The following is a 26,090-nucleotide window of genomic DNA, read 5'->3' as shown; positions in this document are numbered from 1 at the left end:
CTCTTCTGGGCAAATCACATGCTCTTCCATCCACTAAGTGAGGCCACAGATGTCAGAATGCAGCCATCCAGTGTGTCCAGTTCAAAGTAGGAACTGCTCGGTGGATGGGAGTTGCAATGATCTTGAAAATGAGTGTTTGGAAATTGACTGTCTCTGAGATTCCTCGCAGCTATATTTGATTTGAATCCCCTTCCCCAAAACCACCTATTGTGTTGGGAGTTAATCAAACCACACTGATAGGCAAATGGACATGCCAGTCTCTCTCTCCCTCTCTCCCTCTCTCTCCTCTTGTCAGATAAGGTTTGAGGGAGAGAGGAATCAGCAGGGGGTTCCCCCTAGCTGTCCCTCCACCATCATAAGCCATGCACAATTGTCAGTACTCACCTCTGCCCTCCTCCTTCTCCGGGACACCCTGCCTCCTCTCTCCAGGCCTCCATGGGCTCCTTGGCCTCTGAATTCCTGTAGACATCTAGGGTCCAGATCACAAAACGATCACTTAATAGTCGGAATTTTCATTTGTTCAATTTCCATTTTTGGATAAACTGGGCACATGGCTAAATGTTTTCATCACATTGTATCAATTAATCCAGTGGTTCCCAAATGTATCTACACTTCAGAATGGCCTGGGGAGAGGGGGGCTTCAATAAACTACTGATACCTCTGTCCCACCCCAGAAATTATGATTTAATTAGAGTATGGCCTGGGCTGTAGAATTTGTTAAGACCTCCCTCCCCCCAGCTAAGTGATTCTAATGTGCAGGCAAATTTGGGAACTGCTGACTTCTTAGAACTCTCTGCCATAGGACTTATAATCATGTCCTATTTACAGATGAAGCTCCTGCAGTTGAGCAAACTCCAGTGAGCCCCTCAAGCTCACGTCCACACTGCGTGAGAGCCGGCACTCCAGCCTGGCAAGACTGCAGCTGTGCTGTCTCAATCCTTGCTACCCACAGTGTGGTCCAGAGACCACAGCATCACCTGGGAGCTTGTTCAAAGCGCACATTTTCAGGCCCCACAAAGTCAGACCTACCGAATTTATTCAGAATCCCTCCAAGGGAGTATCATGCCTGCTTCACTTTGATAACGGCTGCTGTAGTCATGTCAAATGCCCTGAAAGTTACAGTCATGTGCTGGCAGCCTCGGGAGCCACAGCTCTGGCCCCTAGCCATCCTCTGACTTTAATTTACCTGGGTATTATCTGGGCTGCTGGTTTAAAATGACCCACCTCAAAGATCTTTTTTCAGGAAGTTAGAAATCCTGGAGTTATAGCACTTTCTGTGCAGTTTCGTGTTTGTGAGTTTTAAAGCCAACAAGGATCACCCCTTTGGAGCAGGGACCACACATCTATTCCTGCCGCCCTCTGGCAGTAATGAGCAGGTGGCAGGGCTCGGGACTGTTAGCCTGATTGACGGCCTGGTGGAACCACCACCAGGGCACTAAGGTAATTAGACGATCTGTTTCTGGACCTTGCTTTCTGGGCTGGAGGCTGCCGCCTTACGTGATTAGGATGCGTGGGAGGCGCAGCCTCTCCTAGAAGCTGTGCAGGTAGCGCTGGGCTGCAGGAGGCAGCCAAGCCAGGCGCACGATCAGAGCAGGGGCGCCTCCCGTTCCTTGGTTCCTGGGCTCCAACGGGCACCTCCAAACCAATAGTTCCAGCATCTCTGTATGCAGACCTTAGAGGACAGGAAGCGACTGCGAGCCCCACACTCTCCAGACACGGAAACTGTAAATGCAGAGAGAACGAAGCATATTTTGTCTTCCTTTTCCTTTTTTTTTTAAGCAAAATAATAACTTGACACAAGTCCAAGTAGTTAAAAAGATACTAAAAGAAACCCAATTTAGAAGGGCTTTTAGTAGGCTGAAAACAGATGTGGCAAACCATTTCGGGGTATTCTGGGAGATGAGATGGGGAGGACCGGATTCGAAATGCCTGGGCCGCCTGTTCTGGGCCCGCCCCGCCAGGTGCCTGTGCTCGGGAGGGGCCTTGCCCAGCACGCATTCTAGAAGGAAGCGGCCCCGCGCCTCCTCCCTCGCAATTACCGCCCGGTCGGAGGCATCCGGGCGGTGCGAAGTCAGCACCGTGCCGAGCAGTTGAGAGCAGACGGTGTTTTCTTTTCATTGTTCCCTCGCTTCGCTGGGAGAGCGGCGGCACCTGTTCCGCGGAAGCGCTGCCAAAGTTGGAAGCCCTGGCGGCTGCTCCCTGCAGCCGACGCGCGGGGGCGCCCGGCTTTATCCGGCCGCGGGGGACCAGGAGCCTGAGAGCCTGGAACTGGGTGCCGGGGACAGCCAGCCCGGGAGGGCCCAGGGTCGGATTTCGGATGGAACCAGAGCTCGCTCCAGGGAGTTGAAGGAGTTGGGAGCGCATCTCCCAATAATCCCAAAGAAACCGAGCTTTCAGTGCACGCAAGGGGCATTTGATTTCCCTCATTTCTGAGCACTGAAGCACTCCACTGTCATATTTTTGAAATTCGAGAACAAGGAGGTTAAAGAGTCTAAATGGAAGACTAGGTGACCATCCAAAATATCATACATCAATTGCATCTTGTAATTAGTAAAATCATTTTTATTAAGATAAATCTTGATAAGGTGTTTTTAGTAGGTAAGATAAACCTGGTATAACATACGTTGCGGGTGTGTGTGTTTTGTTCAGTTGTCATTTTCAGAGAAATAAATGAATTTTTAAAGTGTATATTTATTCATCAATAATTATTTTTAAAGTGTGCCTGTATACTATATATGTACTTTTATATCTATCCCACTACCTTCTGCTTGCATAACTGAAGTCACAAAAAGGTAAAAACTAATCCCCCAATATACAGAAGAAGCTAGTATGTCCCATATAAGCATCTTTGCTAACTGGCATCGTGAAAGTATGGTGCTGGACACTCTTGAAATGAAATCATTGTTACTGTCAAATTAGACATCTCCACAAATATACATGATCTGCTCAAACTGACTTTACATCTGGGAAAGGAGAAATTGTAGGTCTCTCTTACTCTGGGATATTTTTGATGGAGCAAAGGTATCCATGATGTAAATTTCTGAGATATTATAGATAAGCCCTTTATAAAGTCACAAATAATATTCCCATAATGAGGGTGGAAAAGATTCCAAAGAAGGCTGAACACTTACTGAGGGCAGGGACCATCATTGTCTCCTGCTTTACAGTATCTGCAACTCCTGGCATATCTGGTTTACGTCTTGCCAACTAAAGGTAATGAGGCTTCCCTGGAAGGGCACTGAATCCATGGCCAGAAAGTTTCACAAGGAGGCAGCTGAAATAACCAGCCACATAGCTCATGGGGGAACATCAGTGCACCTCAGGGGGTTGCCATTCTGGGAGAGGTCCTCTCAGCTCAGATTTCTTTTGTAAACTTTCCCAGTCTGGGACTTTCCTTCCTACACTGATCCTATGACTCTCTGCATAAAATTCAGTTTTATATGTATACATTGCATATTTAGTGCACACAGGACACAGCGATCAGGTGTTGCAGGGTTTGCAGAAATAAGCAAAACAACACCCTTTATGTGCTGGCCAGGAATAAGTTTACAGTCAAACAGTGCAAGAAGGGCATCATACCAGGGTCAGAACAAGCATGTTTCATCAGGGCAGCAAAAAGAGCTCACATCTATGGAGGAGTCTTTGAAGGAGTGCAGCATGTGAGATGTACTTTAAAGAATGCAAAAAATCTTCAACTGGGAAGAAATGGATGGGAGGAGAATATTCTGAACAGAAGGAATGGTGCGAGTAGGAGTTTGGATCATGGGGTATGTTTGGGGAACAGGGCAAACACTTGTCCTTGAACATAAAATATATGTGCATAGAAAAGAGAGCTATAAAAGATAAGGCTGGAAATGCTGGTTGGGGCCATATTTAAAAACTGGTTCTTACCTGCCTGGCCAAATAATTCGTATTTAGTTTCAGAAAGTAGTTAGAAATAGGAGATTCTTGAGCAGAACAAGTAAATAGCACTGGGATTACACATTGAGAGAGTTTTTGTGGTATTGGGACACATAGAATGCCCATGCAGGAAGACAGTAGAGCCTGAATTTAGGATTGTGGCAGAGGGATTAAGAAGTTGGAAAATACACTTTGAGAGCTGCTTCAAAGATACTCCTAGCCTTGGCAAATGGTTGGGTTTGGGAGAAGGAATGGGTTGATTAAGAGAATCATAACAGTCACATAGGAAGTCAGGAAGAGAGCAATGACTGTGGGGCAAAGAATTCTCTTTTAGACTTATGGTCTTTGAGGTGCTGGCAGGACCTCCAAGGGAAGATGCTCACAAAAGAAGTTAGAAATCAAATTCAGAAGGTTGGGCACAGCGGCCCATGCCTGTAATCTCAACACTTTTCGAGGCCAAGGCAGGAGGATCGCTTGAGGCCAGGAGTTCAAGACCTGGCAGCATAGCAAGACCCCATTGCTATAAAAAATAAAGGATTAGCTGGGCACGGTGACATGTGCTTGTAGTCCTAGTTACTTGGGAGGCTGAGGAGGGAAGATCGCTTGAACCCAAGGATTCAAGATTATAGTGGGCTGCGATCACGCCACTGCACTCCAGCCTAGATGGCAGAGCAAGACCCTGTCTCTAAAAAAGAAAACAAAACAAAAACAAACAAAAAACATTAAATTCAGCACATGGAGAAACAGGGCTAGAGTTACAGAATAGAAATTCATCCATGGAGGAGCAGGGACAGGAATAGATGAAAATGCCAGGAATCCTGGGGAGGCAGAAGAGGCCAAGGACAGAGCCTTGAGGTGGTCACGTGTTCCTGCCCAGCCTCTGGTCCTGCTCTCCCCTCGTTGATGTCTAGAAAAACATTCTTACCAAAAAAAAAAAAAAAATACAATTTGCTAGGAGAATTTCAAAAATATGACAGTGGAGTGCTTCAGTGCTCAGAAATGAGGGAAATCAAATGCTCCTTGCATGCAAAATTCTTCCACCTGAGATTAGTTAGAGGCTTCAGACAATATGGAAAGACAATTTCATGTTTTAGGAAGTTTTGTTTATTGAATTTATTTATACTAAAATGAATCTGTAGTTCTAATTTGGGAAAATGACTTAGCTACTTCCTTCAGAAAAAATATAATTCTAATCTTTAGTGTTCAATCTGATTTTCTGCCCACTCCTCCTAAAAAGTTTTCAATCACTTTCTGAAACTAGAAAGAATTCAAAAGAAGAGCTAAAATATTGCAAACTTCCTTCACAGTTTATTTTTGCAGGCCGTTCTCTGAGTAGAGATGCACAGGAAATGAATGGTTACAGTAACTGGGATGTTTGTGGTAAAAATACAATTTTTTAAACTTAGACCATTTTTCCAGGTTTTACTTCTCCCATAACTCAAATATTGTTTTCTTCTGAGAAGAATAAAAACACAGGTGATCTACAAAAAATAGACCTTCCTCTTGAGTATACAATTAACTTTTGTGTGCAAATTTTATCCTATAAATCATAGTGTGACCCATCATGGGAGGAACTCCAAAAAAACCAAACTGTAAACCCATAATTTCTTTTATGTTTTCTAAAGGTCAAATGCTGCAAATACTGGCCAGATGACACAGAGATATATAAAGACATTAAAGTTACCCTAATAGAAACAGAACTACTGGCAGAATATGTGATAAGAACATTTGCTGTTGAAAAGGTAAGTTTTCATACTGCTTTTGAAAGCTATGGTCAGACACTAGTGGTACCATACTAGCCTCATTAACTTACCTAGGATACTTTACACATGCTCATATCTCAATGCAGGTAGGCTCTATCTGATGGTTTCTCAAGATTGCATCTTGCCCTCTGATTCTATAACAGCTCAGTTCCATCTTTAAAACAAATCATTCTCATTTCATAAGAATCTATATTTTGCAAGTAAACCAAAAGTTAATGTCTATTTGTTTATTTTCTTTCCCTGGTTGATATTGTTCTGCCCGTCTCTCTTTCTTTGTTCACAGAACAAAGTTTGCTAAATTTTGATAAATGTCCTTCCAGTTTGGTAAATTTCCTTCATGGTGTATGTCCATATGCATTTCCCAGTAGGGAGTTAGTATCAGTGTTGAGACACAGGTCCTAACTCCTCCTGGAATCTCTCACTTCCTTGTGGCTTTCCAAACCTCTGGTTTAATGTGGACTGATGGATTTTCCAGGTGGAAGTGACCTACCTGGAAACCTAAGTGACTGATCTCCATCAGACATGGGACACTCTTGCATGAACCAGTGCATTCATTCATGCTCACTCCCATACTGGTTTTCCCCTTTTGTAGTTGCTGGTGTTGGGACGGTGAATGTTCTGCTTTGGTTCTGCCCTGCCTCATCCCATGTGCATGGATGGGGCTTCTTCTCTGGGAAGCACTGTAGGGCATAACAGGGAATTTCCTTATTCCCCCTCTTTCTGCTGACATAGGGAGGGGCCGGAGGTGAAGCAAACTGCAGTCCATCCAGAGAAGTGTCACAGGTAGGCTCTGGGGAAAGTGGAGGTGATGTGGCTGAGGAACACTCTGCCTTCCAAAGATCCACAGACTTTTCTATCCAGAGTTGCTTCTCCATAACTGAGCCCTGCACAGCTGCCCTGGACTTAGGGATCTTGGTGTGAATTTGTTAGCTTCTACTCATATAATAGTAGCAGGTCTTCTTGGAAGACCTGGGTTATAGGCAGATTGCTAGGGAATTGGATTTTGGCCTTCCTCTCCACTCTATATTCTCACTGCATCTAAATGCGCTTTTTAGATGAACAAGACCAGTTTTAGGAAATCAAGGAAATTGCAACATCTGCTTATTGGCTAATTTAGTCTGATGTTTTGAACTACCTTTCCTGGTTTGCAGATCCAAATTAGTCATAGAATCACAAAGCTGGAAAGACTTTATTTTAATCTGTTTCTCATACTATTTAGCATTTTTTTTCTTAGCCTGTCTTTTTTAATAAGCAGGCAGAAAGCTTGGAGACTTCAAAGAATGAGGAGTTCTGGTTGACTCAGTTCTTCAAGTTCTGAACCTCACACTTTGATGTCAATTTTTTCCTTCTTAGGCAGAATTGGAAAAAAAAAAACACATGGAGGATTTTTGTATGGCTGTTGGCAAGAGCACTCATGAATAACCGCATTAAAACAGCGATAAAAGACCCTCAATATTTTTTTCTTTAAAAAAATAATCCAAAAGCCATCATTTAAACATGGAGTTTTTTTGAACAATAGTCAGCTCTCTAATAAGCTGAAAATGCATCTCTGTAGTTAAAGGAAGGGTTTGTTTGTTTCTTTCCTCTTTTTTTTTTAACCTCTTATTGTACTCCCCTGAATTCCCAGCTGCACAGAAATGTGTCTGAAATATCCAGTCATTTTAGTCACTAGACAACGAGTGAAGAGGTGGTGGAGGGAAGAGAAGGAAGAAGGAGCTTGTTAATGCATTTGGGGAAATCAAAATGACACATTAGTGATTTTCTAACTGGGCAATTGGAATCTTTAAGGAAAACAAATCATTAGTACTTGTAGAGCATTTCTTGTAGGTTTTAAACTTTCTCATTAGAAAGGAAAGAAGAGAACAGGTAAGCATGTACTTTGAGATGCCTGCAATTCTGAGTCTATTTTGAGAGCATGTTGCATCAAGGGACCTAAAGGTGAAAATGGATTTGGGCTCTGCTCTGCAAAACAAGCAGATGCAATGCACTTTGGAACTCATGAATTCCTGCTTTGCATCTGATTGTTGTCTTTTATTTCCCACATAGCTGATGATTCCAAGCTAAACAGATTTTAAATAATACACAGTACCCAGAGTGTCAGAAGGAAGACACCCCTGAAGTCTCCATGCATTTAGGCTGTCTGGTGAATCTATCCCTGACTATTCTGGGAGAAACAAAGTTGACAAGGTCACTGAATTCTCGCTACCCAGGAGCTGCCTAGGATTCAGAGAGGGCGTGAGAAGATGATCCTCCTGTCTCCAAGACAGAACATGTATTATACAAGAGAGAACATGACTATTCGTTTCACAAGTATTTCTTAAGCACCCACTTTGGGCCAGGGACTATTGTATGACTTGGGTCAAAATTAAGTGACTAACTGGGTGTGGTGGCTCATGCCTGTTAATCTCAGCACTTTGGGAGGCTGAGGCTAAAGGATCGCTTGAGCCCGAGAGATCAAGACTGCAGTGAACCATGATTGCGCTGTTGCACTGCAGCCTGGGCAACAGAATGAGACCCTGTCTCGGAAAAAAAAAAAAAAAATTAAGTGACTCTCACATTTTTGTATATAACATTAATGCTTGTTATGATGAAAAACCAGGAAGTAATAGTATCACATTGGGAGGTATTTGGGCTGTGATCACTGATGACATCTATGATGTTCTTCCCCAAATGTATTACATTCCAAAACAGAAAAAAGGAGACACTGCTATGTCAATGAACAAGAATGAAAACTGGATCAGAAGCCATTTCCTTTGCCACTCTTGTCAATAGCAAACATATTCAAGGGTGGAGGTTTAATTTTGAGAAATGTTTTCTACATTCCAGAAACTGATATTTACCTTGCTCAGAAAAAGAGTCTTAGATCAGTTAAGAGCTGTAGTTCTGCACTTGAGGATGCTGGAACTGAAATCTAACAAAGCTAGAGAGAGAAGCACACCCCATGCTCCCACTCCCCAAAAACCCCACACCCCAAAAACCCACCAGGACATGGAGAAAGATATGTCCCTTTTTTCCCCTTTGGAATAAAGTATTTACCATCAATAAGCTTTCCCAGTTCGTATATGGGAATGCATACCACCAAAATGGGATCACTCCTACGTGGGTCACCATGCAGAAAGCTGGGGGAGCTTTCTAGGGGTTTTGAGGGTGACACAGCCTCAGCTGTATGTTTTCTAAGGGAGACCATGGCACTGGCAAACATTCCCTTGGTTTTAGGGATAAGGAATTTGGGCTCCTAACCACCTAATCATACTACTCTGGGATCACAGAGCCTATTTAGCAGACGACAATATTGATTTGCATTTATGAATCCCTGACTGCTTAATTCCTTATAGCTTAAACTCTAGTAAAGAATGGCATTTTCACAGAGAAGTAAAGCTTCAGCATTTGTGGGTTATTAAATGAAGACATATTAACACATGGGTGCCAAGCAAGTCTTATCTCGAAATCTGCAGTTGTTTGCTTTTCTGGTCTTTCAAAGCACATAAAAATTCTGAATTTCTTCTTTGCTCACTAAGCATGTGTGAACAATGATCGATGGTGAAAGTGATAAGGTTAATGAGTGTTTACTTTTAAGATACAATAAAACCAAATGCAGAAATGGTTCAGAAAATGATCATGGAATGAGAGAAGGAAGAAAGTCTAATTTGATCCTAGATATACATGCAGCGTTGATTCCAGTTTTGTTTTCAAAACAGTCTTTTGCTTTAAAACACAGTCTTAATATATAGGCTTATACTTAGAAAACAAAATTGACAGGTATAAATTACCTTAATTATTCTCAAAACAAAAGTAAATTAAAACCAAGAGCAAACCGTAAAGTCTCTTTCTGCCTTCACTACAGTTGAGTGGCAGGCAGCTCCCCTTTGATTTACTGACCTAGCATAGAATTCCAGCAAAAATATCTTTCGATTCCCATAGTATATATTGGCTTACATGCCTGTTTGCCACAAGCAGACTGTGACAGCCACTCAAAAACATATTTCTGTAGCCCTAGCACCTCCCATAATGCCTGGGGCAGTGTAGTCACTCAGATTGCTAGCAATTGGATGAATGGGTAAAATATTTACCCACATTAAAAAGAGAAACCTAACAAACAGAGCTGTAAATGCAAATGAGTTCTCTGACCTGTCTAGTTGGAAAGGTGTCCTCATTCATTCCTACTGCAAGCATCATCTGAGCATGCTCAGTGAGTGTGCACCACTCCAGTCCCTGCTGTGAGAGGTACCAGGATGCCGGAAAGCCCCAACACGGAGTTGGTATTGATCACACAGACATCCTTTAATTTCTTCAGGCCCCTCTTCTGTGCCTCTTTCTCTACAGACTCTCACCTCACCAGCCACCTTGTGATCTAAGTGAGACAAACCTTTAACATAGTCTACTTTTTAGAAAGGAATTTCAAACAACCCAACCAATTCATCCATTTGCTGGAATTACACCTAAAAATTAGCATTTTCCCCAAACGTCATCTCCCTTTCATACCCAGACATCTTCCTAAGGGCACAATGCCTTCCACATTGTGTGTGAGATCTAAGGATGGCCTCTTTCCCCAGCAGTCCACTGTTTCCTGGCCCTAGACTTGCTACCTGGGGACTGTTTCCACTCCCCCAGCTATCCCTGCTTATTTGCAGTTTGTTTTCCCTTGTTCTCTTCCTTGTTCTGGCTAACCAACTACTGCAGAGAGGTGTGCATGAAATCCGAGAGATCAGACAGTTTCACTTCACTGGCTGGCCGGATCATGGGGTCCCCTACCATGCCACCGGCCTGCTGGGATTCGTGCGGCAAGTCAAGTCCAAGAGCCCGCCCAGTGCAGGCCCACTGGTGGTGCACTGCAGGTAAGCAGAGCTCCAGAGCCTCTTGAAGGAACCGCAGTGGGTGATGGGTGCAGGGCCACCTTTGGGGATGATGAGTATGTTTTAGAACTTCAGAGGGGTGATGGTTGCACAACATTTTGGGAGCGCTAAATGCCACTGGAGTGTACCTTTTAAGAGGTTTAATTTTATATTATGTAAATTTCACCTCGATAAAAAATTTAAAAAGCAGCAGCAGCAGTGTGGTCCTTCTTCCTCCACTGACAGACCCCCCTTTTCATTCAGTGCTGGTGCAGGGAGGACTGGCTGTTTCATCGTCATTGATATCATGTTGGACATGGCCGAAAGGGAAGGGGTCGTAGACATCTACAACTGCGTCAGGGAGCTGCGGTCACGGAGGGTGAACATGGTGCAAACAGAGGTACTCCCGCTCATCACCTAGCCTGGGGCCTTGGTCCCTGGGCTCCCTCCTGCATCTCCCCATTTCAGGGCCAAGGGCACAAGGAATCCAGGCAATTATCTGTTAAAGTGATCTACCTGGCATTCCCTGTTCCTTCCTTCCCTCCCTCCCTTCCTCCTTTTTGTTTTTCCTCTCATAAACAAACCAAACAAACCCAGGAGTTTTCCAGGTAACAGAATCAAGAACCCAAATTTGCACACTTTTCTGTATTAAGGGACCCAAAAAAGTCTCTGTTAAGTGCTCAGACTTTCAATACCATTTCCTTTTATTATCTCTTTTAAACTAGCTGGTAACCAGAGCAAGACCGCTCCTGAGAATAGTGGCTGAAGGGTTATCTCTGTGCACTTTGTTCTTCTCCCAGGGTCCTGGGAAGAACAGAAGCCTCCTGACCCTAAAAATTCTGCCCAGTGTCTGGCGTCCTGGGGATTTGCCCATTTTGTGAAGTACTGTATACTAATTAGTAACTCTGTAAGTGGAAATTCAAGGTATATCGGGAATTTCCATTTTTTCAGAAGCAATATTACATCCTGCTCTTAGGACATTCGTATTTTTACTCATATTTGATTGTTTTAAGTAGGCGTCACACCGACCACCTGGAAAATGATTCATGAAGTGAAGTGAAGAAGAAGTAAGAATCCCTTACATTTAGATGGTGCATTTAGGTTTATGAAAGCCTCTGAGAAACCTAATCCCATTTTTTTAGCTAACATAAAAATAACAGAAACTTTAAATGCTGCTTTCATGGGTTCTTTTCCTTAGAAAGGGGATACTGTGTTTGAAAGATAATAATCATAATAATTTATCTTTTAATGTACTTTATAGTCAATCAAATGTTGCCCTCGCATTTCTCACTTGGATCTTCCATTTTCACGTGTTGTTTGCTGGTAGTGTGCTGTTTTTGGGAATCAATCTGTTGGACAAGAGGTTGTTGAAAAAAATAATTAAAGGTCATATTTACATATAGAAAAAAACCAAATTAACTGTAATAAGAGGCTTTTTAAACTTCCCATATAACTAAAGATTAATAACAAATATAAGACTCTACCAATGAATTTTAAGAAAAGTCAGTGCCAAATCAGAATTAGAGGCCCCATGTTTACGCTGTGAACTCATTGAAGATATATATGAGAACAGCTCTCTGTACTTCTAAGAGGTTTCATAATCATATTAACTTTTATGTTCTGAAATAAGAACTTCTAAGTACTTTTACATTTTGAATTAAGAACTTCCAGACTTCTTGTCTTCACAGTAATGCCAAGTTTTTCTGGACCTTCTTTGCACTATTATTTTGACCAGCAAATCCTACCATAGATAAAATTCTGCTCATTCCTCATGTGAAATACTGAGTTCCAAGTGAGTAGGATCAGAGTGACAGAGGTCTTCAGCCACAGTTTTCATGGTGCTGCAGTGCGTGTGGTGGTTTGTATTGGGTCCGATTGGTTTTAATCAATCTGTATAATATTTGGCATTGCACCCCAGTCTCCTAGCACTTGAGCCCTTGGACCGTGTTTCTCTCTGGAGGAACTGTCTCCACTCTCTTGATGATGTGAGGCTAAAATTGATACCGTCTTTCCTCCTTCTCTGGTTCTCTAAAGTTAGTAACTCGTTCCATCTCCTTCTCCAGGAGCAGTATGTGTTTATCCACGATGCGATCCTGGAAGCCTGTCTTTGTGGGGACACCTCTGTGCCTGCTTCCCAAGTTAGGTCTCTGTATTATGACATGAACAAACTGGATCCACAGACAAACTCAAGCCAGATTAAAGAGGAATTCCGGGTAAGTGATGCCTAAGGGAGGGGCACTGCATGGTGACTTGCTCCTCAAGAAGGATTTCAAGGTCAGCACCTGAGTGAGCCCTTGAATCACAAGGTTCCTTGGCCTCCATAGCACTGTTGGTATTCAGGGCTGGGTAACCCAGAGCTCTACCCAGAAGACGTCTATGGTATCACCACCACACAAAAATGTGTGTAGACATTGCCAGGTGTCCCCCTGGGGGACAGAAATACCTGGTTGAGAACCACTGGTCTAACAACCATTTCCACTCCTTCCCTCTGAAGGCAGACACGGACTAGTCCCCAACACCGTGGCTCCTTGTCCACAGCATAACCATGGCACAGTTACACCATGGAAGTGTGTGTTTAGACTTTCCAACCAAGAGCTCTCCATTGTATTCCTCACATATGCATTTTGTCCAGATGTACCTGAGTCAAGGCCAGACTCTTCCCCCACCTCTGACCTCCCAAATCCCCAGGTGCCTCACTCCACTGGAACTTGAGGGCTCTTAATTCTAGGGACCCACAGTGGCCCTTATGCCCCTGCCTCTGGCCCCTGTGTCTGATGGGCACTGTCAGTGGACGAAATCCAAGGAGCAAAAGAAAGAAAACTCGAACTGTGGAGGGTTGGGGAGGGGAGGAGAAGGGACCATCTTGCAGTCAGCCACAGGAAGTTTGCATCTTTCCAAAACTGCACGCGAGAGGAGTCCGCTGCCAAGCCTTCTTGTCCTCATGTTCCTTTCTTTTCTCACGCAGACCCTAAACATGGTGACACCAACGCTGCGAGTAGAGGACTGCAGCATCGCACTGTTGCCCCGGAACCATGAGAAAAACCGGTGCATGGACATCCTGCCCCCAGACCGCTGCCTGCCCTTCCTCATCACCATCGACGGGGAGAGCAGCAACTACATCAATGCTGCCCTCATGGACGTGAGTGCCCCGCTTCCCGCACGGGTCCGAGGCTGGGGTGTCTGGGGAGACTGCAGAGCAGGCGTGGGTCTTCCCCCTTCTGCTCACCAGCCCTTTTGTTTTTTAAGACACAAACTTTTTTTTCCAACAAAAAATAGATTTCAGATTCCACGTATGTTTTTGTGTCAGGGCTGATATCCTTCGTTTCTCAGAGACCACCAGGCCAGGAGTATCCGTAAATGCAACATGGCACAGTTGCCCTCTGAGAGCTGAGACTTTTAACCTGCTGGCTGGGGAACAGGGGACACCATGGCAGGAAAATGGGTTAATAGGTTTGCAGCATTATTTTAGTTCATTTTCCTGTAATTTAGCCTGCAGTTAACATAGGGGAAAGTTCAACTCATTACTTCCTGCCAGTCTGTTTTCTTGTTGCTATTTGGTTGATGCAAAGAGTGAATGGGTATGTTCTGTGCTGACACGGAAATTTTAATTCTGTTGGTGTCATATCATAAAAGGTACCTGAACTTTTTTGAAGCTCTTCAGAGCTGTAAAAAAAAGTACATGTATTCTTTATGGCAGAAATAAGAACACTGTCACACATACAAATTGCTAGCAAACAAGTTTTAGAAAAAGCAGAACTTTTAATTATGTGTAATTTTAAAAGGAAAGTTAAATTTTCTCCATCAAGATAATTATGTATAGATTCGATATTGCCTCTCTACCAGAAATATTTTAAAAATTGATAAGAGATACTAATTAAGTTTTCTTGGTATCAAAGTAAGACTTTTATCACTATTATTCTGCAGAGAAGTTTATATTTAGTCTATGTTGGTGCTGACAATGGTGACAGAATTCAACAGCTGTTAAACATGTTCGGTGTTTTGTGCCACAAGCTTCCTTCTGCATGAAATAACTTAGCTTCTTCTCTTCCCATTTTCCTGAGTATATTTGGAGCATTCTTGTTTGTGTTTGCAGAGCTATAAACAGCCTTCAGCTTTTATAGTCACCCAGCATCCTTTGCCAAACACAGTGAAAGACTTTTGGAGACTGGTCCTGGATTATCACTGCACATCCGTAGTTATGCTAAATGATGTGGATCCTGCCCAGGTGAGACCCGAACTTCTTATAGTCAGAACTAGTGCCAGGGGGTCAAGTTTGTTTTTACACTGAGTTTGTTTGCACCTGAGAAGTGCAGGCCCTAGTGCCAGATCTCAAGTGGCACTTGAAGTTGAAGTTGAGAACTGGGGATGCTGAACACAACGGTTAAAAATCAGGCGGAATTAGGGGTTAGAAATTCAGTTGAAACCAGAAATACAGGCTGAAATCATAGATGGTTGAGGTGACAGGGCAAGACACGGCCAGAAGTTGAGCTGTTCTAAAAGATGGAAATACTCACTGGAGGTTGACAAGGTCGCAGACCGAGTTGGAGCTCAGCAGGAACCTGCACATCGCAGAGCCAAAGCAGAATGAGCAAACCAGAGGACAGTGGAGAAGGGAAGATAGCGTTTGACCCAGCCCAGATCCCATTCCTGGAGTGACTGTGTGCTTCCTGGCACAGCTCACCAGGAGCCTACAGGTAGAGATCGTCATGCAGGGCAGGTAGAGATTGTCATGCAGGGTGACAGTGTCGGGGTGACAGCAGAGACAGGCAAGCAATTTTAAGGCACAGCAATTAGTTTTCTCAATGCTTTAGTAAAGATATTAAAAAGAAATAATACTGGGACTTGGAGATAAGAGAAGTTTGGAATGATAAATGGGGCTTTTGCATAGTTACTCTTAAACATTAAAGAGAAAGAATTGGACAGTGATGACTCAATGTTAGTAATGGAGTTAGACACATTTTCTTGAAGCAGGTTGTCAGGCAAGCATTAGCGCAGTGGCCCTTTAGGAGATGAATTTATTGCTTTGGGATGTGCCTATACCAATCATAGACAACCACCATGACAGTAGACATTATGGGAAGTTTGACCTTAGCGTGTTTTAAGAAAAAACTTGTTCTGGAACTGAATTAATTTCCTGTCCAGTAGACACAAATTCTTTTTCTTAAAAAAAGAAAAAAAAAAAAGTCTGAAGCATTTCGGCATCCCAACTGGACATGATGGCAAGATTTTTCCTTCCTACAATCTGTTTTCTTGCCATCATCCAGCCATAAATGGCATGGACATTCAATTCAATTCTATAAGGTTTTTAATTACATCTGAGGCACTGCATTATATTGTCAAAGCTCTTGCCTGAAAGCTGGTTAATGAAATAGTAATGATAATCTTTGTTCTTATCCAGTCCTTTTGGCTTAAGAAGCTTAAATATTTTAAAACTCTTCCCCATTGATGCTCTGAGAAGGTTAGCTTACAGTCATTTATAAAGACAAGCAGACACCATGGCATGGGAAGCTTCAAAGACCCAACTCAAAATAGAACCAAGGATCCTGATTTTCTAACTTACAGTGGCACGGCCAAAATTTCACTAATTCTAGAGTCTTAAGTCGCAGACACTTATAGAATAAGGGACTTCTTCCTTATTTAGAATCATTATGGTTTTTTTCTTAATGTGAATCCTGAAATGTGGAGATATTTTTGTTCATATTAGTGAACAAGACATCAGTGATTCTAGTGCATTCTTTTTGAAAAACTGCATTGGAATTCTAAAGCCGCATTCTAAACCCGAACTATCTGGACTCAAACCAAGCCTTGGCTGGCTCATGGGTAGGAGAGACAAAAAGACTCCAGTTCTATTCAGCAGACAGAGCTGATTTTCAGAGTGAGAGAAAAGAGGCTCCTGGGATTCAGTCTTTTAGCGAACACCAAACTGAGCATTTGAATGTAAAGGCTTTGCAATTCTACAAGAATAGCACTCAACTATTTTAAGTATTTATAGGTCCGGTTCACGGACGTGTTATGCACCATTTAAGCCATTTTCTACATGGTTTACTTGGGCAGAGCATAGAATGCAATGTGCCAAGAGGCAAGCGCAACCCACGTCACTCATATTTCTTTGGTGTAAGTGGCAAGCTTTTGGTCAGGAGCTTGAACTGAGAAAGCAAGCAGAAAGCAAAGTAAGCTCAGGCAGTAGAAAAATGGGCAGAACGGTTCAGATGTACATGTTACAGCTTTTATTAACATCTCGGCTTCCCATCATAATGCCTATTAATTTCAACAGTGGGTACCCTTTGGGCATCAAAAAGAACATAAACATCACATGCTATTATTTGACAAGGCAGTTTTATAACTTGTCACCAGGAAGTGCTGGTGAGGAAGGAAATATTTCATGGAAGCATTATTTAAAAATAAATAAATGTAATTTTTAAAATACTGTCAGCGTAGCTAGCATAAAAGGCACCCTTGGTTACCCTACTTTCATTCTTACTTATAAAATCCCAACCTTAACTGTTCTGTGATGGAGAGAGAGATACTGCTGTTTTGGTTGGCCCACTGCTAACTGAAAACTATCCTGCAATCTTGGGTATAAATCAACCTTAGCAACCTTTGACAACGAGATTTTAGATCCTTTGGAAAACAGAAGTCGTCTAGAAATTCAGCCAGTGGATCCTCCTTTCCTGACACATCATTCTGCATAAAATTAGGTGATTGTCTTCCTCTGCTCTTGGCCCAGGATAGAAACAGGTTATATAATAAAGTAGTTCTCCCCTTGCCTTTCCATAGGCCACCTGTCCCTCAGCTAAATCAGAAAGATAAAAGTTAGATGCGGCCAGGCGCAGTGGCTCACACCGGTAATCCCAGCACTTTGGGAGGCCGAGGCGGGTGGATCATGAGGTCAAGAGATCGAGACCATCCTGGCCAACATGATGAAACCCCCTCTCCACTAAAAATACAAAAATTAGCCGGGCGTGGTGGCGCATGCCTGTAGTCCCAACTACTCAGGAGGCCGAGGCAAAAGAATCGCTTGAACCCGGGGGGCGGAGGTTGTGGGGAGCCGAGATCACACCACTGCACTCCAACCTGGCGACAGAACGAGCTTCTGCCTCAAAAAAAAAAAAAAAAAAAAAAAGGTAGATGCTACTCAAAAAAAAGTTATAGGAATAAGAAGTCCCAAAGGAAGTGTAATTTCAAACTTTAAATGCCTGTTAAGGTTTCGGGGCTTTGAGAAGGGTTTTTGAAGAAAAAAAGCTTAGCAGTTCTTCCTTCCTGACTGTTTCCAAGGGTAGGAATTTTGTGGGGTGCTGGCTAATAAGCACCTTCATAAGCCACCATGCCCAGCACCACTCCTACTGCCCTGAGTTGTGCATTTACATTCATGCAAATGTTTTAGTTACTCAGTATCAACAATACCTAGAGTTTGAGGCTCTAGGAAATTGCTTTTTTAATTAGGCCACTTCCAGGCAGAACAGCAAAGCATTTATTCTTATTACAGCAGATTTGCTAGATCTGAGCTGCAAGGGTTTGGACTGGAACATAAAAATGCAACCCAACAATGTTATCAGTTCCAAACCTTGTCACAAAATAGCCTTATTCCCAATAGTGGTTATAAATCCACATGCAATCCCAGCCAGCAGAGCGTGGAGATCTGGGCATTAAGAGTTGTATAGCCATCTTGAGTACCTTACATCCTGGGGTGGCACCTAGTGCCTCTCCCCGGGGCCTGTTGAGAGTTCCCTTCACCATGCAAAAGGGGACATGGCAACTGCCATCCACATGACCTCGTTGGAAAGCAGAATTACTCATGGCTAAAAGGTGCTTTCTGAGAAAATGAAGGAAAAAGTCCCAGGAAAAGGACAGGTGGAGTTGAGGAATCAACCAGCAAGGAAGTCCAAAAGCCTACATTGCTGGGAGGAAAAGAGAAAGAAAAGAAAACAAAGGGAGTCAGTGAAATCTTCAGAATTCCTGAATGATGTCTCCAAACACAGCATCCCACATCCGTAATCCCAGCAATTTGGGAGGCCGAGGCAGGAGGATCACTGGAGAAGAGGGCTTCAAGACCAGCCTGGGCAACATAGCGAGATCCCTGTGTCTCCAAAAATACAAAAATTAGCCAGGCGTGGTAGCACACACCTGTGGCCCCAGCTACTTGAGAGGTTTAGGTGCAAGGGTTGCTTGAGCCCAGGAGCTCAAGGCTGCAGTGAGCCATGATCGCACCACTGCACTCTAGCTGGGGAGACAGAGCAAGACCCTATCTCTTAAAAAAAAAGGATTACTGAATGTCAATACTAACCTTATCCAAACTGTTAGGAGTAAATTTCCTCTTATAACTAACCTTATGTTTATATGTTTTGAATTCAGTTGTGTCCACAGTACTGGCCAGAAAACGGAGTACACAGACACGGCCCCATCCAGGTGGAATTTGTCTCTGCTGACCTGGAAGAGGACATCATCAGCAGGATATTCCGCATTTACAATGCCGCCAGAGTAAGAGACGGGCCTGTCATGCCTGTGATTATGGTTTCGTTTATTTTCTCACTCACTGAATACTTGGAGCACTCACTCTATGTCAGTCACTGTTCCAGGAGTTTGGAGTATGTCAGTGAACCAAAAAAACATAGATTCCTGACCTTATGGAGCTTACATTCTAATAGGAGCAGTATTTAGAAAGTAATGATACTTATTAAAGCACGGCAAGGCAGATTTTATTCAAGACCATCACGATAGGTACAGGGACCCCTGTCACAGGACCTTGCAGTGGGTGAGAGAGAGTGGGCTCAACTCCGAGTGTGGCATGGGCAGGCAGGAATTTATAGCCAGCAGGCAGGGTGGGGGTCAGTGGATGGGAAATTACTAAGGGGAGGCATGAAGAGTAAGGGGGGTTCTGGCTAAACTGACTTAACAGGATTCTGGCTGAAGGCAGGCCAGGTGACCAGACATCCAAGGAACCTGATCAGATATCAAACATGGTCAGGTATTAAGGGTGGGTGGTTCTTGCCCACGGTGACTTAACAGAAATTGCTAAAACTGGATTTTACAAGGAAGTTCATGGATAGGCCTAGGAGAATGTTCAGGAGCCTGACGAAAGTTTGGTCAAGCAAAGAATTATTGTCAGAAATCAGACAATAAATAACAGATACAATAATAGATGTAGTAAGTTAGGAAGTGACAAATTCTACAGGAAAAGAAGTAGGGGGGTTAGAAGGTGCTAGGGCCTTGCAGTGGGGAGCAAGCTCTGTTGTAAGCATGTGTGCCCTGTGAGCCAAGACGGAGGAGTCCAGGGAGCACCGAGGCTCTCTGGGGAGGCAGCTTTCCAGGCAGAAGGAAGGGTCAGTGCAGAGGCCCCAAGGCAGGGCCTTGCATGTGAGTGCCAGGACAGCAAGGAGGCGGCATGGCCCAGGCTCAGTGAGCAGAGGCAAGAGTAGCTGATGGGGAGTGAGCAGTTCACCTGGAAGGACAGTGGCTTGGGGGCCCCAGCTGGAAGGGCCTGGCAGTCACTGTCAGCATTTGGACTTTTGCTTTGAAGGAAATAAGGAGCCATTACAGAGTTTTGAGTGCAAAAATCCAATGGTGTAATTTACATGTTAAAAGGAGCACTCTGGCACCTGTGTTGAGAATAGACTGGAGGAGAGAGGCATCAGGAGGCCGTTGGGATAATCCCCTTGAGAAATGACAGTGATAGGAGAGGAGATCATGGTGAGACGGGAGAGAGCAGGAGTGGAGGTCATGAGAAGAGGGAGGTTCTGATATTTTCTGAAGGAAGAGCCAGCACAATCCTGGGGAATGGAGTGGGCTCTCACGGTTCCTGTCCTGAGAGCTAGGATGATGGAATGGACACTGACTGAGTTGTTGTCCAGGCTGCCCGTGTAACCGGATTGTTTAGGGGTGGGGGGCATTGTGGAGAGAGGATCAGAAGCTCAATTGTAGACATACTAGGTTTGGGATGACTTTTAGGCCCCTAAGTGCGAATATCAGGTGGGCCTTTGAAAATATAAGGGTGAAATTCAAGAGAGAGGGCTGAACCAGATATATGAGTTTATGACTTATTGGGATATTGGTAATATCTAAAGCCATGAGCCTGAATGAAATCAAATGAGAAGCAGAGGAAGAGGAAGGGCCCCAGGGATTGAGCCTGGGGGCTTCTGTCAGCAAGAGGTCTGGGAGAAGGGGAGACTGAGGCAGAGAGAGAGGGAGGGACTGCTGTGGGAGAAGGACCAGCCAGTGAGGAAAGCGTGTTGACAAGAAGAGAGTGTCACCTGTGTCAGATGCTGCTGAAGGCCACAGAAGATACAGTCCAAGCGATTTAGCCATGGCCAGATTAAAGCTGTTTTCATGTTTCTACCATAAGCTAAGTAACACTTTTTTGAATTCTGCAATTCTATTTCACTATGACTAAGGATTAATTAACTATTGCTATCTTAGCAAGATTCAACATCAATAAGCAAAACCATATTATGCTCACAGGAAGCAGTGTTCTCTATCTTCACACTGAGCTCCGAGACATCTCCAGGTTATAAATTATTCATTACCTGTAATTTACCTGTAATTGAAGTTATTTTACCACTTAACATGACAATGTGGTCAGTGCTTATGCTGTGTTATTTTTCTCTTGGCTTTTGCAGAATGGGAAGCATTCTGCCTCACTGGCCTGTCATTTGTCTGGCCTGTCATTTAAAACCCCTGGTTGTTTTTAACTGCTCAAGATTTAAAACCATAACTCTTCAGGCCAGCAGAAGCCACGTTGGTAATTTGTAGGCAGGACTCGCCTTTAATAATGGGAAGATCAAGTAAGTGGAATCAGCCCGCTGGAATTCAGTAAATAATGCCTGTTTTCTTTCCACTCCCCGATTGTTGCCTGGTTCTTTGTAGCCACAAGATGGATATCGGATGGTGCAGCAATTCCAGTTCCTGGGCTGGCCGATGTACAGGGACACACCAGTGTCTAAGCGCTCCTTCTTGAAGCTCATTCGCCAGGTGGACAAGTGGCAAGAGGAATACAATGGTGGGGAAGGCCGCACCGTTGTGCACTGCTTGTAAGTGCTTGACAGAGCTCTTCATTTCAGAACAGCGAGGCCCCACACTCACTCTCACCTCCTAGTTCTCTGTCTTTTGTTTCACTAGAAATGGAGAAGAAATAAGTAGGTCTAGGTGAAGGGGTGATCATGACACTCAGTGAGGGATTGGTTGGCTTTTCAGGAAACAGGATATGCACATTCTGCATTTGGATGGTGTGCTGCTGCTGTACAAACAAGCACTGACCTTTTGATTAGGACCCCTGCCCCCACCGCCCACTGCCAAGAGAAAAAAAAAAAAAAAAACACTGGCTCTTGAGAGCCAATTGTTAAGTTTTCAGGAATTTTCTGAGCTGGGTCTTCAACTGTTGGTAACTTGAATTCATCCATGGTAGAAGGATTTACATCATGGAAATCAACAAATGCTACAACTCAGGGCTCCGTCCCACCAGCCAAAGGCCAGTTTACCATCACATTACTTGATTATTCAATTGGAAATCATGTCAGAGGTCTCAAAGGACCTGGAGTGTGTGTGTGTGTGTGTGCGCGTGTGTGTCTGTGTGTGCGTGCGCGTGCATGCTTTTTGGGAGAATGTGTATATTGGGAGGATTTGGTTACAGCCAGTGTCCCCAAAATGAGGCTTCCAGGCCAGCAAGTTTTGCAGGTGCTAAATGTGGGCACCCCTGCTACACATAGCCCCCAGCCTTACCTGCACATTGAGAATTATCTGGGGAGCTTTACATGAAAAAAAAAAAAAAGCCCACACCTAGGCCACACCCCGACCAATTAAATCAAAATCTCTAGGAGTGGGGCCCAGACATGGGTGTTTTTTTAAAATGCCTAGGTGATTTCAATGTGTTGAGATAATAAGGTTGAGAGCCACTGAATGGAGAATGCCATGTTTCTCAAAGCACTTTCACCTGCATTTTCTCATTGGCAATGATATGTAGCTAATCAACCAGCTGGAATCGGCTTAATAGAACAGGCAATTAGAAAGTCATGGCAGATAAGGAAGATGTTTAGAGAATTTGGGGAAATTTAAAGGATAAGCGAATGTCACTTTTCAGTGAAGTATCATTAGAAGTACACAATGAGATCTCTCTTAAATTGAAGGCAAAATAAAGTTTCACTCCGTGTAGATCAAGCCTAGTTAAAGTTGCAGACCTGGCTCAGGGCGTGGGTTACTCTCCAGTCAGTGCCCTTGTCTGATGCAATGCCACCTCCTACCCCGGGCCTGCAAAGTCTCCCTGGAAGCCCAGGACTCTGCCTGCCTCTCAACGATCAAAACACGATAGTGTCTCATCCTGCAGGAAACTGATATTCCTTTGGAAAGAGCCTTAAGAACCTACCCACAGTTGTCTTCAACCAGAAGTTCCAATCTTTTGTCCTCTAAAAAGCAGTTTATTAACCTCACCTTTCTCTAGTTGCTGTCATCCCCCCTTTCTTCTCATGGACCCAGTGCATTAAAAAATCTCTGTTGGCCAGGCGCAGTGGCTCACGCCTGTAATCCCAGCACTTTGGGAGACCAAGGCAGGTGGATCACGAGGTCAGGAGATGAAGACCCTCCTGGCTAACACGTTGAAACCCCGTCTCTACTAAAAATACAAAAAATTAGCCAGGCATGGTGGTGGGCACCTGTAGTCCCAGCTACTCGGGAGGCTGAGGCAGGAGAATGGCGTGAACCCGGGAGGCGGAGCTTGCAGTGAGCCGAGATGGCGCCACTGCACTCCAGCCTGGGGGACAGAGCGAGACTCCATCTCAAAAAAAAGAAAAAAAAAACTCTATCAAGAAAATGACAAAAAGAATTCATTAGCAGTCCACATCCCTATTTTTATTTCTCTTCAATCCAGATCCAACCTTTGATCAGAACAAGAGGCTCACGCTGAGATGATACAATCCCAGCAAAGAATATTAACATTGTAGTTCGTTTGTATTAGATATATCAGATTTTTCTAAAATACTAAAAATAGGTTGCAGTTACCCCTGCCTGCATCTGGAGACCCCCAGCATCTGGAGCTAGATGTATAATGCATCGCTCCCCCCAGGATGAGCAGCTTTCTAAAAAGGGTCAGTGCTTTAACCCACAGGACTAAGTTACTAGTGACTCGAAGAAGTTGAGGCACCAGGACAGGCCTAACAAGAAGACATAAAGACTTCTTAAATCACTGCACCTTGTCAACAACACACTTCCCAGCGGCAGCTGTGACCACAGAACTAACCAGTGACATTGCTATTCCATGTAAAACCTAGAGCAATCAGCCGTTCTTCACAGTGGACGGTGGGAGGCATCCGTTGTTTCTTCTCTCCTGCCTGTGCAGCATCTCTTCCCATTTTCACTGAGAGAACCTTGATTATTCTTTGGAATACTCCCCCCTCCCTAAAGCCCCGCCTCTGTTCACGTGGGGCTGTCTCTTGCTCTCTTAGCATCAAGGTGGGCATGAGACCTAGGCCTGGTGAGAATGTTTATTTTTGTTTACATTTATATATCTAAATCTAAGGCTTTTTTTAGCTATAAGAAACAAAGTTAGTTTACATTGGCATCCCCCAGTACTGGCCAGGAAAGAATCAAACCACTCCAGTCTTCCTCTTGGAGGTAAGAGCATGGCATTCAGCATAGTGTAGCGCCACCTAACGGCTGTGGGTGGAGAGTTCCTGGCTGAGACAAGACCTGCAGGTGCTTTGAAGTGAATGGTTCCTTGAGCCACAGATATTCAAGGTAGGCAAATAGAGAGTGTTTTTCTTTATATGTGTCTCCCAGCTAATAAAGCTAGATTAAATGGATAGAATTAAGATTTCACCACTTTGCAACTCTTGATGAAAATAATAGATTAGACAGTGGTCTTCAACAGCTGTCGAAAGTATTAGGTGCAAAGCTGATAGGAAAAGCGGTGTAATGTTAAGGCAAGGATAGAAAACAGCTAATCTTCTAATTAGCAGAAGAGACAGTCCAGGGACAGATCCGTACCTCAGCGTCATCTGACTTACAACAAAGATGCCATTGCAACGCAGCACTGCAGTGGGTGGGGAAGACTGCCTGGACACGTTGGTCTCCCTCACTCCATGTACAGAATCCCTTCCAGATAGATGGTAGACCAAAAGGGGAAAGTAAAATAACAAAGCTTCTAGAAGAAAACATAGGAGAATATCTTCACGACCGCAGGTAGATTTGTTAAACAGGACACAGAACAATAGCCTTAAAAGAAATATTGACAACGTGGACTTTCATTAAAATTGAGCCCTTCTCTTCATCAAAAGATGTCAATAAGAGGGTAAAGAAGCAAGGCAGTGGGAGGAGACTTTTATAATACATGTGTCTGACAAAGGACTCGGCCACAATGTCGAAGAACTGCTGTACTGCAAGCCAGTAGGAAAATGATAGACAACTCAATTTATTAAATGGGCAAAAAACTTGACAGGTACTTCACTGAAGACAAAAGATGTCCCAGCCCAGCGCAGTGGCTCACGCCTGTAATCCCAGCGCTTTGGGAGGCTGAGGCGGGTGGATCACGAGATCAGGAGATCGAGACCATCCTGGCTAACACGGTGAAACCCCGTCTCTACTAAAAATACAAAAAATTAGCCGGGTGCAGTGGCAGGTGCCTGTAGTCCCAGCTACTCGGGAGGCTGAGGCAGGAGAATGACGTGAACCCGGGAGGCGGAGCTTGCAGTGAGCCAAGATCGTGCCACTGCACTCTAGCCTGGGCGACAGAGCAAGACTCCGTCTCAAAAAGAAAATAATAATAATAATAAAGATGTCCCGAATAGCCAATGAGCATAGAAAAGTTACTCAATATTATTCATTTTTAGGCAAATCCACATTCAAACCAGGATCACATGCCACTGTGTACTCACCAGAATGGCTGAAATTTTAAAGACAGACAAATAAATGATAATCCCAAGTGTTAGTGAAGCCGTGGAGTAACTGGAACTCTTATACACTGTAGGAAGGAAGTAACTACTGTACAACCATTTGGAAACTGACAGCATTTACCAAAGCTAAACATATACGCAGTCTGAGGCTGAGCTCTTCTGTTCTTAGAGAAATGACTGCAGAAATGAATCATCTACCAAAAGATAAGCTTATCACAGGTTTACTCATAATATTTAAAAACTGGAAACAGCCCAAACATTCATCAGCTGTTGGATAAATTGTACAGTGGGTATTCATTCAGTGGAATTCTTCTTAGCAATATAAAACAATAAACTACCAATATAACACCGTGGGTGATTCTCACACAGACAACACAGAGTGAAATAAGCCAGTCTCAGAAGAAGACATAGTATATGGTTCATTTACACAAAGCTGAAAAACAGGCAAAAGCAATTGATGATGCTAGGCTTAAGAATGGATTCTCTTTGGTGATACTGATGGTATTGTTGAGGAAGGAATGTGAGGGAGCCTCTTGGGGACTGAAAGTGGTTTGTATCTTGATCTGAATGGTGGTTACGTGGTGTATGCATTGGTAAAAATTGACTGAGCTGTCTACTTACGGTCTTTATTGTAGGTATATTATACTTTAGTTAAAAAACTGATTCGGAATTTCATAATGGGCTGATCAAGCTGATATCCGAACACGATGATCTCTCTTAAA

The 26,090-nt window shown here is 43.7% G+C and overlaps 1 protein-coding gene across 14 annotated transcripts in view; it reads left to right on the top strand.

Annotated features, from left to right (window-relative positions):
* PTPRM (protein tyrosine phosphatase receptor type M) overlaps positions 1-26,090 on the top strand; it is an 826,360-nt gene that overhangs the window by 785,204 nt on the left and 15,066 nt on the right. For 8 of the 14 annotated variants that reach the window (XM_009433655.5, XM_009433656.5, XM_054672048.2 and 5 more), the window contains 9 exons: positions 5,526-5,642; positions 6,396-6,446; positions 10,344-10,498; positions 10,760-10,895; positions 12,559-12,708; positions 13,461-13,634; positions 14,589-14,720; positions 18,848-18,973; positions 21,356-21,519. In XM_009433655.5, the coding sequence (XP_009431930.2) occupies positions 5,526-5,642; positions 6,396-6,446; positions 10,344-10,498; positions 10,760-10,895; positions 12,559-12,708; positions 13,461-13,634; positions 14,589-14,720; positions 18,848-18,973; positions 21,356-21,519 (1,205 nt within the window). The remainder of the gene's footprint in view (positions 1-5,525; positions 5,643-6,395; positions 6,447-10,343; positions 10,499-10,759; positions 10,896-12,558; positions 12,709-13,460; positions 13,635-14,588; positions 14,721-18,847; positions 18,974-21,355; positions 21,520-26,090) is intronic. The other 6 variants (XM_512029.7, XM_009433658.5, XM_054672050.2 and 3 more) reach the window with 1 other exon arrangement.

The sequence above is a fragment of the Pan troglodytes genome, chromosome 17 (genome assembly GCF_028858775.2).
Source record: "Pan troglodytes isolate AG18354 chromosome 17, NHGRI_mPanTro3-v2.0_pri, whole genome shotgun sequence".
In the NCBI taxonomy this organism is placed as follows: Eukaryota; Metazoa; Chordata; class Mammalia; order Primates; family Hominidae; genus Pan; species Pan troglodytes.
Note: the sequence above shows the minus strand (reverse complement) of the source record. Positions and strands in the feature narration are given on the sequence as shown.